The 15,092-nt window shown below is 37.0% G+C and overlaps 1 protein-coding gene across 1 annotated transcript in view; it reads right to left on the bottom strand.

The window, feature by feature from the left end:
* The window catches only part of MYO3A (myosin IIIA), a 282,829-nt gene that overhangs the window by 59,332 nt on the left and 208,405 nt on the right, over positions 1–15,092 (bottom strand). Inside the window, exons 21-25 of the mRNA XM_055274926.2 lie at positions 12,987–13,140; positions 11,052–11,140; positions 8,744–8,873; positions 2,826–2,905; positions 1,934–2,011 (exon numbers count right to left, since the gene is read on the bottom strand). Of these exons, the coding sequence (XP_055130901.1) occupies positions 1,934–2,011; positions 2,826–2,905; positions 8,744–8,873; positions 11,052–11,140; positions 12,987–13,140 (531 nt within the window). The remainder of the gene's footprint in view (positions 1–1,933; positions 2,012–2,825; positions 2,906–8,743; positions 8,874–11,051; positions 11,141–12,986; positions 13,141–15,092) is intronic.

Raw genomic sequence — 15,092 nt, 5'->3', positions numbered from 1 at the left:
ACACAACTTCACCTATATAACCAAACTACACATTTACCCCTGAACTTAAAATACAATAAAAAAAAAAGGGAACACCTTAATCCCTGTTAGGATCATCTCTTAGTTTAAAATAAGGACAGAAAAGTTAATAGTGTTTAATATGTAAGAAGTAGATATAAGCGAAGTGAAATCCAATTAAATATTTTCATCAGTTCTCATTTGATCATTTTCTTATTTATTTTTGGATAATTTAAAAAATTCACGTAGATATGAAACTGTGTTCTATAGCAATACCTTATTAAAACAGTAGCCAATTACTAGACAAGTAAGTATAACATATTAGGGTAATCAACTAAAAGTGGAATCCCAGAAAGCGAGTATCTCAAAGACCAAGATCACATTTATTGGCGAGGTAATGTATGGACACAAATAGCAATTGACGGCTGGATCCCGTTTAGTGTTGGAAATGTAAGAGCCTACAGTCATAAAGCCAGTGCAAAACAAATGCTGAAATTGGCAACTGACAAAGCTCTGAATTTGCATGGCTTCCTCTTGGGCACTGAGGCTCAGATGTGATCTTTTCAAACAGCTGGGCCTGTCACTTTGGAGCCTTTTTCATTACATTTATCTGTAAGTCATCATTCCTTTACTCATGCGAACATCTGCCAGGTACTGGTGGTACAGGGGTGATACTCTGAGCAGGAGCTTCCTGCAACTTAGGTACTGGTTTTTCTGAGGGACTAAAGCATAATGTTACACTGTGTTCAGTCTTCTCTGCAGAATGAAAAATAGCTTTAAAAACACACTTCATGTTGGGTGGAATTATCTTCTATCATTTCTCACTTCAGCCTGAAGATTAAAAAGATTTCATGAACTAATCTGGTTTGAACATACATACAGTGTTTGATGCCAACAACAGTGGTATGATAATGGTCTTGGGTAACTCACTTAAAAAAAGGAAACAACCTGGCTGTAAATACGTTCAGTGATTCACCTGTGCTGCATTTCTGATGTAAAGTGAAATGTATCAGCAGCAAACGTCAGGTATTAAGCACATAAATGTACTAGGCACTACTCAAAGATGATTAAGTACATACTATCTTCTATGAGCTTAGGACTTAAAAAATATTTAGTAAAGGTACTCATATATTTTTTAAAGAATTTTATGTTTCTGCTAGAGAGTTGGATACATTCACTGAACACTTAGAGTAAATTTAATCTAATTTCCTCCACCTCCTCCACATTAAATTAGATAAGTAATACCTCCAAGTTTTAGTGGTATTTTCTTCATTTTCATTGGATGGTTAATAGGTTTTTATCAGAATAGGTAAACAAGAACTGGAACCAATAAGGGAAGGGTTATCCAGAGCACAGAGGAAAAAAAAAGTACTTGGTTTTTTTCTTTTATCCTATATTGCCCAAGGACGGAAGGTTGCCTTGATCCTATGCTAAGCACACTCTCTTAAGCATGTTACCGCATCTTCCTGATGACTCTTCTCCTCACCCCATTCCTACACAGGCTCCATTTTCCTTTTGAGGTTTTTAACTCTGTACAGGCAGGGTGATATGAAATGGAGATGGATGCTCAGCCTTGCCCTATCTGTCTACTCTAAAATCATTCAGGATGGGGAAGAATTGGTAGTTATCATAGCACTGAAGTAAAAATCCTTTTAGGTTTTATTCTAGTGGAAATGCATTCTGTTCTATGGACAAATTTTAATCAAGGTGCAGACTTTCATTAAGATTGACCTGGGATACAATAATTTCACAGGTAGAATGTAAAAATAAACGAATCTGCAGATTTTGAAGGTAGATGCTAACATATCCTGTATCTAACAATAGTAAACGGAATACAATAAACATTCTCTTTGCTAGTGTTACTGGCTTTTGATCTGTAACTCATTTAGACTAAACAGCACCCCTAAGCACAATACATCATAGTTTATTATCTTACTCTAAAATATGATGCAACTGTTTGTGTTTTCATGTTGGTTGTCTCTCTGGCATGACGTGTGGCTTCTCCAATGTCGCCCTAAAGAGACCAAGGAAGACAGTGATGCTTTGGTATCTATTGTACTTTATTATCTACAGAGAGCACGTGGCATTTTCCTTCAGGCTATCTTAGTTTATGCATTCAAATATGTAAAACAGCAAAATGTTGATATTCTTCCTTTAGGTAATTGTTTTGTCAGTCTCATTGGAATTTTAATTGGTCTTATGTAGACTGTGAATATCTCTCACTTTCACTAGTACATTTTTAGTTGGTCTTAGTGTAACATCTAAAACTAGCTAAAAAAGGGCTGGGCACGGTGGCTCATGCCTGTAATCCCAGCACTTTGGGAGGCCGAGGCAGGCTGATCATTTGAGGTCAGGAGTTCAAGATCAGCCTGGCCAACATGGTGAAATCCCGTCTCTACTAAAAATAGAAAAGTTAGCCGGGTGTGGGTGGGTGCCTGTAATCCCAGCTAATCAGGAGGCTGAGGCAGGAGACTCACTTGAGCCTGGGAGGCAGAGGTTGCAGTGAGCTGAGATCATGCCACTGCACTCCAGCCTGGGTGACACAGTGAGACTCCAGTCTCAAAAACAAACAAACAAACAAAAACAAAAACTGCCCCCAAAAACTAACTAAAAAAGAAGAGTTGGAAATATTAATATATCAGAAATGCATGATGATTTTAGCCCCTAGCAGTAACAAGAACATAACATAAATATCTGTTCAAACAGAAAAGCAAGATCAAAGGGAGAAAAACTAAGAAAAAACTGTTGACTTTGAGAAGCATACAAATATTGCCATCGTACTGGTTAGATTCTTAGACTCACTGCCAAGAAAAAAAGCATTTTCTTACCTTTGCCCGGTTGATTAATTTTTCTGAAGTCCTCATTTGATAGTTTATAACATTTTTAGTTTTAGAATGTGGCAGATTACCTAGGAGAATATAGAAAAATGTAATATATCTTTTAGAATCCTTAATGGCTAGATGATTTTTCCCATTTACTTAAATGTTAAAATAAGCATTGTTAATCCTGCAATATTCATAATCATATGCTTGGTTAACTATTTATGGAGGAACTTAGGAATAAAAAAAATTATGCAAAAATGTACAACAAATTTTAAATTCAGAAAAAAACCCTTGAGCTTGGAAAACAGAAAAGGCCGAGATGTTGGGTTTCCTTTGAATTGCTGGAAGACTTGAGATGATTATGACTGAGGGAGCAGTTTGCTTCTTATTTTTTTGTGTGGTAAATGGCATCTGAGATTTTCTTTAACACAGGCTAAGCTGTAAAATTGGCCTGAAAAATCATATGAATCATTAATTTGCATGAGGTGGTTATAAGCAAATCAACTATGGTTGGAGCCAATGGCTTTTTTCAATCTAACTTTCAGTAACGTGCTTCATTCTAAGGACTACACAAATGCACACAACCCAAAGCAGTGAAAAAATTATGGCCTGAGAAGCCAGAAAGACTTGGCTTTGAATCACAGGTATAGTACTTAAACTGTATTGCCTTTGGGTCATTTACTTAGTTTCTGATCTGCACCCAGAATCCATAAAATGGGAATAATGGTGATTTCCTCACAGAGTTTTGATGAAATGCGATAATATGTCTGGCACATGGAAGGCCCCTGAAATGCAGTTCACTTTCATAGCTCTCACCCCACCAAGCACAAGGAACCAACCAACCCACAATCGAAGAGTTTATTATCCTAATAGTAATGTGCAAAATATCTTCAAAATGCAGTATCAATTCAGAAAGATCATTTCTTGTCTCTCTCCTTCTTTTAGGTGATAAGTAGAGGCTGAATGTTTTCGGCAAATCTTTCCCATTCTTTATGGTTGCAAAAGGCCGGCCTAAGATGGTGCAGGAAGGAGTCGTGTTGGGAATGTGCCCGGCAGGGTCTCTGCTCTGCTTCCTCCCCTCCGTCCGAACTCCAGGGGAGGGGCTGAGATGGGTGTGTGCCACAGTTTCCATGCTATGCTTGCCCTGCACACTGCCCTGTTCACTTTTCAAATGTGAAACTTACTGACTACAGCAGAGTGGACAGAGACAGTAACAGATGATCTTTAGAGTGGCAGTTTCAGGAATTTTGCTTAAATTTATTTATGTAGATCAACGGGAACTAAAATTAGCATAGACCTTAATTTCTGAAAATATAACCATTTTGGTTTTTATAGTTCACCTAATGAACAAACTTGTGATAAACCCAACTAAAGACGTGAGCTGCAAGTAACTGTGGTGCACTTTCCCCTAAAAATGGCTAAACTATATGTCATATGTGAAGTCATATATACGAAGGGCCATGGTTATTTTAGAATCTTGAAGACAGCATAATATAGATTGAAGAACTCTAACTCTAACATTTTCCTTTGGGAAACCTTGGGAAAGCTGCTCAACACTTTCAAGCCTTAATGTCTTATTTGTAAAAAAGTAGTGCCTCCTTATTGTGTTGTTATTAGGAGTAACTGAAGGTGCTTAGCACGATGCCTAGCACATAATAGATAACAAAGTTGTCTATGATTATTATTATATATTACGTGTTTGCACATCTGGGTGAATATAAAATCCATATGTCTTTGCTATCTCTAAGGTTCTGAGTTTATTGAAACATACTTGACTATTAAGTTCTTCTCTTCTCCCTGGCCAACCAGACACTGTTCTGCTGATAGCCAAGCAACACAACATAGTATTTAGAGCCTGGCTGCATATTTTATAAGGGTGAAAAACATGGAATTAGATGGATAGATGCTGTTGGTGTATATGGAAAGGGATGGCAATTGTTAAAGTCAAAAGTAATGACTTTTGCTTCTGGGTCAGATAAAATAACACCGACTAGATTAACCTTTGCACCTCAAACAACTAAAAAGACATACAAAATGAAAAACAGGTTTCATACATTGTGTGTCAAGCAGTGTAAGGACATTGATCCCTAAGAGAGGGAAGACAAATAAGGTGAGCCCTCTGATTGTGCCAGCTTTCTGCCTGGAGAAATGTCAGCCTGAAATGCAGGGAGTGAGAGAACTCAGGTAAAGCCTGGGAAAATAAGCCAATATAACCAATAGAAAACAAGTGGCAAGATGATAAGAGTCAAATCCAACCAAATCATTAATCACATTAAATGTAAATCGTCTAATCATCTCAATTGAAAGGCAGAGATTGTCAGACTGGATTAAAAAAAACAAGACCCAACTATGTGCTGTTTAGAAAAACCCTACTTTGAATATAAAGAAAAAAAATAAGCTGAAATTAAGAGTATGGAAAAAGATATGCCATTCACTCACTAATCATAAGAAAGCTGGAGTCTCAATATCAGGCAAAGTAGATTTCAGAACAAACAATACTGCCAAGGATGAAAAGGGTCATTACATAATAACAAAGGAGTCTATCCATGAAGAAGACATAACAATTTTAAATGTTTATTTACCTAATAATATAGCTTAAGAATACATGAGCAAAAACTGAAAAAAAAGAGAGACAAATTGACAGCTATAGCCAAATATTTAAAAATCCCTCTCTCAGTAAATGATAGAACCAGGAGAGAGAAAAACAGTAAGAATACAGAAGATGTGACCAATACTCTCAATCAAGTGGACCTAATTGACATTTACGGAACATTTCATCCAACAACCAGCAGAATAAACAATATTTTCAAGTGCAAATGAAAATAAAATAAGACAGATAATATTATGGGTCTTAAAACATATCTCAATAAAGTTAAATGGATTAAATAATACAAAGTATACTCTCTGAACACTATGAAGTTAAATTAGAAGTCCATAAATAATATTTGAAAAATCTCACCATATTTGGAAACCTTATAAACTCTTATAAATAACCCATATAAGTGCTGATATTAGAAGAATGTCTTCTTAAATCAAGGATCTAAGTTTTACCTTAGAAATTAAAAAAAGGAAACAAAATAAAACACAAAGTAAGCAGCAAAAGAAAACAACAAAGATACACGAGAAAGAAAAAGGGAATGAAATAGAAACAAAACCAATAAAAAAAATCAATGAAACCATTTGAGAAGATCAATAAAATTAATACATGTCTAGGAAATCTATCAAGAATTAAATGAGAGAAGACACAAATTACCAATGTCACTTATGAGAGAGCTGACATAACTTCAGGATCTACAGATACTAAAAGGATAGTAAGAAAATGTTGTAATCAACTGTGTCAATAGATTTGACAATGTAGATGAAATACATTTCTTAAAAAACACAATCTACTAAAGCTCACTCAAAAATCAGATAACTCAAATAGCTTTATATTTATTAAACAAATTGAATTTGTAGTTGAAAACCTCACAAAACATCCTTCAGGCCCAGTTGGCTTCACTGGTGAATTCTACAAGGCAACTTAGGAAGAAATAATACTTATTCTACTATTCCTGAAAATTGAAGAAAAGGCAATACTACTCAATTTATTCTATGAGGCCAGCATTACTGTGATTCCAAAGTCACAAAATAAAGCATAAGAAAACTATAGTGCAATATTCCTCATAAACATAGATGCAAACATTCTTAAAACATGTTTGCAAACTGAATTCAGCAATATATAAAAAGTACAGTGCATCATCACCATTTGAGGTTTTTCCCAGGAATGATTAAAAAATCAGTCACTCACCATTTAACAGATGCAGCATTGTTCATAAAAGCCAAGATATGATCAACCTAGGTGTCCATCAATGGATGACTGGATAAAGAAAATGTGTCTACACACACACACACACACACACGAATACTATTCAACATGGTTGAACCTGAAGGACACTATAAATGAAATTAGCCAGTCACAAAAAGACAAATACTGGATGGAATTTGTGGAAAAAAACCATTCAGGAAATTAGGAATTAAAAAAAAAAGTAACTTATCCCCTGATAAATGGCATCTATGAAAAAATCTACAGTTAACATTATACTCAGTGGTGAAAGACTAAAAGACTAACTACTCTTTCCTCAAAATCAGGAAAAAGGCAAGAATATTCACTCTTGCAACCTGTCCTGTGTTCAACACTGAAGATTGCATTGTGATTCTAGCCAGTGCAACCAAGAAAAAAGAAGTCAAAAGGAAACATATTGGAAAAGAACAGGCAAAACTCTTTCTTCACAGATGACATGATCATCTGTGAAGAAAATCCTCTGGAATTAACAAAAAAAGCTACTCTGATAAATGAGCTTAGCAAGGTTGCAGGGCAAAAAATCAATATACAAAAATCAATTAGACTTCACATACTGGCGAAAACCAGAATTTCAGTTAAAAATTACCATTTATAATCACATAAAAATGTGATACACTAGCAGATAATTTGACAAAGGATGTGCAAAACTTGTACACCAAAAACTACAAAATGTTGCTGAGAGAAATTAAGGGAGACTTAAATAAATGGAGAGCTATACTGTGCTGATTGGAAGATTTAATATTGGCAAGATACCAATTCTCCCATTACTGATCTATAGTTTCGGTGCATTCCAATCAAAACCCAACCAGGATTTTTGGTAGAAATTGACAAGCTCATTCTAAAATGTATATGGAAAAGCAAACAAATTATAATTACCTAAACAAGCCTGAATAAGAACAAAGTTAGGTTAACTTGTACTGCCTGATTTCAGGACTTTATAGAAAGCTACAGTAGTCAAGAAATGTGTATTAGCCTAAAGATAGATAAATATCAATGACACGCAAGAAAGAGTCCAGAAATAGACCTATTTATTAGTCAATTGATTTTTCAAGGAGTGTCAAAGCAATTCAATGGGGAAAGGACAATCTCTTCAACAAATGGTGATAGAACAGGGAGGTTTGGAGGGAAGGATTATAAAGGGTCATGAGAAACATCATTTGCGAGTGATGAGTATGTTCACTATTAATCACAGTGACAGTTTTTTTTTTTTTTTTGAGACGGAGTCTCGCTCTGTCGCCCAGGCTGGAGTGCAGTGGCGCGATCTCGGCTCACTGCAAGCTCCACCTCCTGGGTTCACGCCATTCTCCTGCCTCAGCCTCCCGAGTAGCTGGGACTACAGGCGCCCGCCACCACGCCCGGCTAATTTTTTTGTATTTTTAGTAGAGACGGGGTTTCACCGTGGTCTTGATCTCCTGACCTCATGATCCGCCCGCCTCGGCCTCCCAAAGTGCTGGGATTAGAAGCGTGAGCCACTGCACCCGGCCCACGGTGACAGTTTTACAGGTGCTTATGTATGTCAAAAACTTATCAAATTTTACTGTTTAAATATGTGCTGTTTCTTGTATTTCAGTTATACTCAATAAAACTATGAAAAAAGAAATGCAGAGAACAATTTTAAACTCCAGTAAAGAAAAACAACCCAAACTATGTTTTTTCTACTTACAGCAAATGCAAGGATGTATTATGGTTGGGTGGAACAAAGATACGTCCATTTTTAATCAATAAGAGAGCCCACCAAACTTTTGGAACCTCAAAGAATCATCCAAAAGCTGCCCACTCCTGATTTGCGCAGGTAAGTCTGAACTCTGGAGGTCAGTATACTCTTGTCGTGAGTAGCTAGGATACCACCATATTTTCTGCGTGACTGCTGCAAACACTTATCTTTAATGAAAAACTAGCTTACTTATATTCATTTTTATATTTTCTTCACATGATCTGGGGCAGAGGATATTAACAAATGAATATTTAGTGTGCCAAAAACAAATTCACATGAAAAATTAAGGATGAAATTCGTGAAAAGCACAGACATAGAAACTGTTTGATTGGGCTTGAGAAAACTTCCAGGTAAGGAAAATTGTCTTACCTGTTTTGGTCAGAGGGTGGTTGACTAGTTGCCTAATTACACTGTTGTCGGATGACCTCAAAAGTAGCACAATATCAGTTGGAAGGGTGTCTCTGTTTTTGGCTAAGAATCCACTTGCATTATAGAGGACCTGTTGATACCGTGTGCTATAATTATCACAATCAATGTCATTGTCATCCTCCTCCTCCTCACCATCATCACCATCAACAACAGATACTCATTATGAGCTTACTCTATGTTCAGCAACAGGGATACAAGCATTTACTAAGGTAGCCCCTTATCATCTGTGTCTCACTGATTTTACTTGGGTTGAAATGACCAAAGAGGTTTGATTCCTCCCATTTATTACGTTAGGAATTTGGTATGTTTCTTTTCTCTATTTGGAGGGATGGAGCAGCATAAAGGAAGCATATTGAGCCACAAAGGCATTCCTGTTTCTATGATAATTGATCCACCTGTGTTGAATTGGCCACAATAGATTTTTATCTCAGTAGTAGAGTGATTTAAATACACTGTGGCTTTTTGCATTTCTGGCACTTCTAAATAATGTTATTACTTAAAAAAAAGTTTAGAGATGAGGTCTTGCTATGTTACCCAGGGTGGTCTTGAACTCCTGAGCTCCAGTGATCCTCCTACCTTGGCCTCCCAAAGTGCTAGGATTACAGGTGTGAGCCACCATGCCTGGCCAATTTTATGACTTTTTAAAGATCAATGTAATCCAAAGATTTTTGTGGAATGATCCAATATAGTATTTGTTATGGGTCAAATTGTGTTCTTCCAAAATTCAGATTTTGAAGATGTAAACTTTCACCGTGACTATATTTGGAGACAGGGCCTTTATGAAGGTAATTAATGTTAAATAAGGTATAAGAGTAAGACCCTACACCAATAAGACTTGTGTTCTTATAAGAGCAGGAAGAGGAACCAGGGATATCTCTCCCCACTCCCTATGCTCACAGCTCACATAGCAAAGGCCATGTGGGGACACATTGAGAAGGCAGCCATCTTCGAGCCAGGAAGAGAGGCCTCCCAGATGCTAACCCCACTCGGAGCACTTTGATCTATCAGCCTCCAAAACTGTCAAAAAAATAAATTTCTGTTGTTTAAGTCATGCAGCCTGTGATATTTTTGTTATGGCAGCCCGAGCAGACTAATAGATTGTTAAAATCTAATTGTTAAAAACAACTAGATAAAATGATTATAGGCAATTCTTTTTTATCTTTGAGACAGAGTCTCACTCTATCGCCCAGACCGGAGTGCAGTGGTGCGATCTCGGCTCACTGCAACCTTCGACTCCTGGGTTCAAGCAATTCTCTGGTCTCAGCCTCCCAAGTAGCTGGGACTACAGGTGCATGCAATTCTTAACGAATGTTTAAACAGGCTTTATTTGGAAAATGATATGCTAAGAATCATTAGGCTATAACTGTAATGATTTAAGGTATACTTTTAAAATGATGAAAGTCTGTGGAATGTTGACAGGCATATGGAGGTTGCCAAGCAGACTAGAATGCTTTAAGTTCTGTGTAATTTTATGTTTATGTATTTTTCATTTGATACATTCTTTCTTGATCTGAATATCCTCTTTGTCCTCCCATATTTATGACATCATTGTGAAGGAATGACCTGTCATTCTCCGCAGAAGGAAGGGAAGAGAGCATCCTCTGGGTCTAGGACAACATATCTGAGGATTTCTCTGCTGTGGGAATGTGTTTCTGTCAATGTAGAGACATTTCTTCCTCTAACTGCATCATAATCCATTCATCTGGCTCAGCTCAGTTATCTGACTATACGTCCAGCCTGGCACCTTCTCTTCTTGAAAGGGAGGAGGGACAAAGAGTGCAGTAGAGAGAGAATCATCTAAAGTGTGAAAAAGGCAGTTTATACCAAAGGTCCTCAGGCATTGTTACAAGAAGAAACAAACAGGTAACCATTGCCAGCTAATCTCACCCAAGGATTCTTTCAGTTTTGTGTCTTTATTGTTTTTTCCTAGTTACTTAAAAACAATTCCTCTAGAAAAACTATAACCTTATGATTGTTAAACTAAGAAAGACTTTTCTTTTAACCTCTTCAGCATAGATGCTAGAAGTGCATGCCTTGTAGTGGGTCTGGCCTCCACAGTGAGTGGCTGGCAAAGGACAGGATGGATTACAGGACATCAGAGGGCATAATTAGGGCCAGTGGGGGTGGAAACAGACAGCTATGACATTATCATTATCTATAAACATTTTGGGCCATAATTTTCATGTCCATCCTATTATTCATTAAAAGGCTAAGGAGAAACTCGGTCATAATTCTTAAGAGTTCTTACCTTTCCTGCATAATGGTGAATTCCAAAACTAAGTTCCATTCTTTTGGGTCTCCAGAAGTACTGAGATTTCAGGTTACCTTCAAATTTTTCTGTAGAAAAATACTGAACTCAAATATCAAGCATGTACGAGATCCTCAAAGAATACTGTGAGAATTATTTACCATAAAAAGGACAATGTGCAGTGAACAAAGATAGAAAATTTTACACAGCTAATATATGCAGATTTGGAATAGAATTATACAGGGTAAAGTAAAACTCAAGATCATTAATTTCTACCATTACATTATGATTTAGGGCATCAGTCCTCAAGCCATGTCATGCATCATCAGAGTCACCTCGAGGGTTTTTTTTTTTTTTTTGAGATGGAGTTTCGCTCTTGTTGCCCAGGCTGGAGTGCAATGGTGCGATCTCAGCTCACTGGAACCTCTACCTCCTGGATTCAAGTCATTCTCCTGCCTCAGCCTCCCAAGTAGCTGGGATTACAGGTGCCTGCCACCATGCCTGGCCAATTTTTTATATTTTTAAAGTACAGACAGGGTTTTGCCATGTTGGCCAGGCTGGTCTTGAACTCCTGACCTCAGGTGATCCACCTGCATCGGCCTCCCAAAGTGCTGAGATTACAGGTGTGGGCCACTGCGCCTGGCTGAGGATTTATAACACAGGTTGCTGGGCCCTAACCGCAGAGTTTCTGACTCAGTAGGTTTGGGGTGGGATCCAAGAATTCGCATTTCTAACAAGTTCTCAGGTGATGCTGATGTTCCTGGGCGGGGGACTACATTTTGAGAACCACTGGTACGGAGGAAGTAAACTACTTGAGACTGACCAAAGAGGTTTGTAAAACACAGTTTGATGTCAAGCCATGAGCCTAAAAATCTGGTGTTTTTGCTCTCTTTTCTACTTGCAGAGCTATAAATTATTATTGATTACATGAGAAGTAAAACATGATCTTAAAGGCAGCTGAATTTCTGTAACAATTTTACCACTTTCAGAGAACTTATTCTAGAAGGATCGTTTGATCTAAAAATCAACTGACTGCTATGAAATGATTTTCCTCACCACTTTGGGGTCAGTTTATTTTCCATCTAGTATTGTCCAATTCGAGGAGAGATGAAGCCAATCAGCGAGTCAGAAAGAAGGAACATTACAGACCTAATGGTAAGAAAGAGGCTCTGCATGTCACCCAAAGTAAATGACAGAAAGATGTGAATCCACATTTTCTGCAAGTATTTCTCATACAGAATAAATACCTCCTATCATCAGGGAATACAATGTTCCGCATTTAAAAACTTTTTTTTCAGATATCTGAAAAATCTAAAGTTTTTTTTCTTTTTTAATTTAAGGAGTAAGACATTTTCATTTTAACCAGCTTGAATGGTGATCTTTTAAAATGTATTATACACCTTTGCTTTCTCAAACACAAAAAATGAATACATTTAATCTTACTTTGATGACTTAGGATTATTATCATGAACATATATTAATGTACTGTAACTTAGAGGTTATTAAGGTATTTGAAGCGATTTGCCTCTATTAAATAAATGAATAGAACAGAACATCACAGATTAATTTATTTCCTACCTGTTAACTATCTCTTTTCAACTCTAGAGCTGTCCTTCTGCCCTGCTCACCAATTTCTAATTTTGGGCTGGAAAATTTCTAAGGTCATTTATAACCTGTGATTCCATGGTTGAGCTTCACCACAAAATAAGGAGAAGTCCAATATTTAAACTTACTTAATTTATCACTAAATATTTTACCCTATCATAAACATGCACTGGTCCAGGTATTAAATCCAAAGGCTCTTCTTTAAAGTCAAATATGCAGGCTTTGTGACAGCTATTTTCTCCCAGATAATTTAAAGCCATTTAAAAAATCATTCAGAATGACAAGACTCTATTCATAAAATCATGCAGACACACTGGACTGAAAACTCACCTACAAGAGTCTGGTCAGTGGCCTTGGGAAATCTACTTTCTTCATCAAGGAGGGAAAGTAAACCCATTGGCTTTTGCAGAAACATATCTAAGAGGGGCCGGTTATCCTCATATTCAATAATTCTAGCATCCACATCTTCATTTAGGTATTCATTCTATAATAAAGACAAAACCACTTAAAACTGTGAATATATAGCTTGAGAGTAATTACCTGAAATTTTACTTTACACATATTAAAATAAATTGCTCCCTTTGACCTTGATTTTTTTTTTTTTGATGGAGACTCGCTCTGTTGTCCAGGCTGGAGTGTACTGGCACAATCTAGGCTCACTGCAACCTCTGCCTCCCAGGTTCAAGCAATTCTCCTGCCTCAGCTTCCAGAGTAGCTGGGATTACAGGCACACACCACCATGCCCAGCTAATTTTTGTATTTTTAGTAGAGATGGGGTTTCACCATGTTGGCCAGGCTGGTCTCAAACTCCTGACCTCAAGTGATCCTCCTGCCTCAACCTCCCAAAGTGCTGGGATTACAGGCATGAGCCACCGCACCTGGCCTGACCTTGCTCTTAAACTGAGAGTATCATTTGATTTTTCTCTCCACAGAGCTGCTTGTTCCTTAAAGTCTGAACTGATTATACTCAGGGTAGTAATAAAAGAAGCTCTAGTCTCCATACTAGAATTATGGACATTCTAAGTTTTCAAGATGTAGGAAAATATGTTGTTAATGAGAAGTAACAAAATTATGTTCCAGACTTCACAGAATATTTAACTAGATACATATTAGAGGTATACTTTCCCCACTGAATTTCTCAAGCACATGTATATAACTTTTCAATCATAATTCCACACATTTACATAGTTACAAGACAGCAGAGGGTTATAGAAACAACCAGTGGATTTAGAACCAAGGACACATAGTTTCATCTCTGGGCTCTGCCACTTGCCTAGCCACAAAATCGTTTGGAATTTCCTTACTCTATAAACGTCTATTTTCTAATCTATTAAATGGGGGTAACAAACCCCATTTCACAATGTAAAAACATATGGCATATTAATAATAATTTGCTGTTGAGTATAGTGTAATATAAGATGTGTAAAATAGAAACAATGAACCACAGATAATTACTGTTGGGTTAAGGTACCAGCACAGCATAGGTACCTATGATCTACTTTACAAAAGGGACATGAAGGCTTGTGCCCAGTTGGCTTCTATGACTCTGCCTTCACACTGTACCCAGCCCAGTGCTGAAGTCTGTCAGACAGAGTACATGCATGACCTCTGAACTATGACATGCAGCCATGCTTGCATGTGGGGGAGTCACTGCTTCTCAGGTGATAAGCAACCATTCCTGGGTAAGTATATGAATCAATCACTGACTCGAGTGGAACACTCTGTGACATTCCCATGTTTAAATTACAGACCATTTTCATTGTTATTTTAATATATTCTTTAATTAATTGAATACCAAACGCACTATAGTGGATGACAGAGAAGTTTAAAACAAGCTCCTGGCCCTCCACAGAGTTCAAATATAATTTGAAATAACGCAAGGTAACATACGATGGATAGTTACAATGTATAATGTACTACAATAGTAAAGAGAAAGAAAAATTTCTGGGAACATCTGCAATGTAGCCAGTGGCAGGTGGGATATTTTGATAAGCCAGAGCTTTTAATCACTATGGTGGGGCCTTATGAAACTGAAATTTCATTTCAAAGGTGTCACCAGGAAAAATAAATATATTTTTAAATAAAATGAAATCTAATGCATAAAAATGAGAAGAATAGATGGTCTAAAAGGTGGAGAACCTCAAAGGCATTTAGCTTATCCAGTATAAGAAAATGAAAACGATGACTTGAAGTTTCACAGCTTTTGTATTTGAAGGTAACCTTGGGAGAAGTGAGTAGACCTAGAATTGTTTTACTGTTAGACACATCATGCTCACAGCATATTACAGTTTAAATGGCAACTGCAAAGTTCAAAACAACTTTTGTCTGTTTATATAGAAAGTACACGAGGTTAAGGTCTAAACTAATGCATTTGTCATTTCTATTTGCCTGTGTCAAAATCCACTGACTGTTTTTGCGTCAGGTCACACAGAGCAG

This window comes from Symphalangus syndactylus, chromosome 4 (genome assembly GCF_028878055.3).
Source record: "Symphalangus syndactylus isolate Jambi chromosome 4, NHGRI_mSymSyn1-v2.1_pri, whole genome shotgun sequence".
Taxonomy (NCBI): domain Eukaryota; kingdom Metazoa; phylum Chordata; class Mammalia; order Primates; family Hylobatidae; genus Symphalangus; species Symphalangus syndactylus.
The sequence above is the reverse complement of the archived record's forward strand: the minus strand, read 5'-3'. Positions and strand labels throughout refer to the sequence as shown.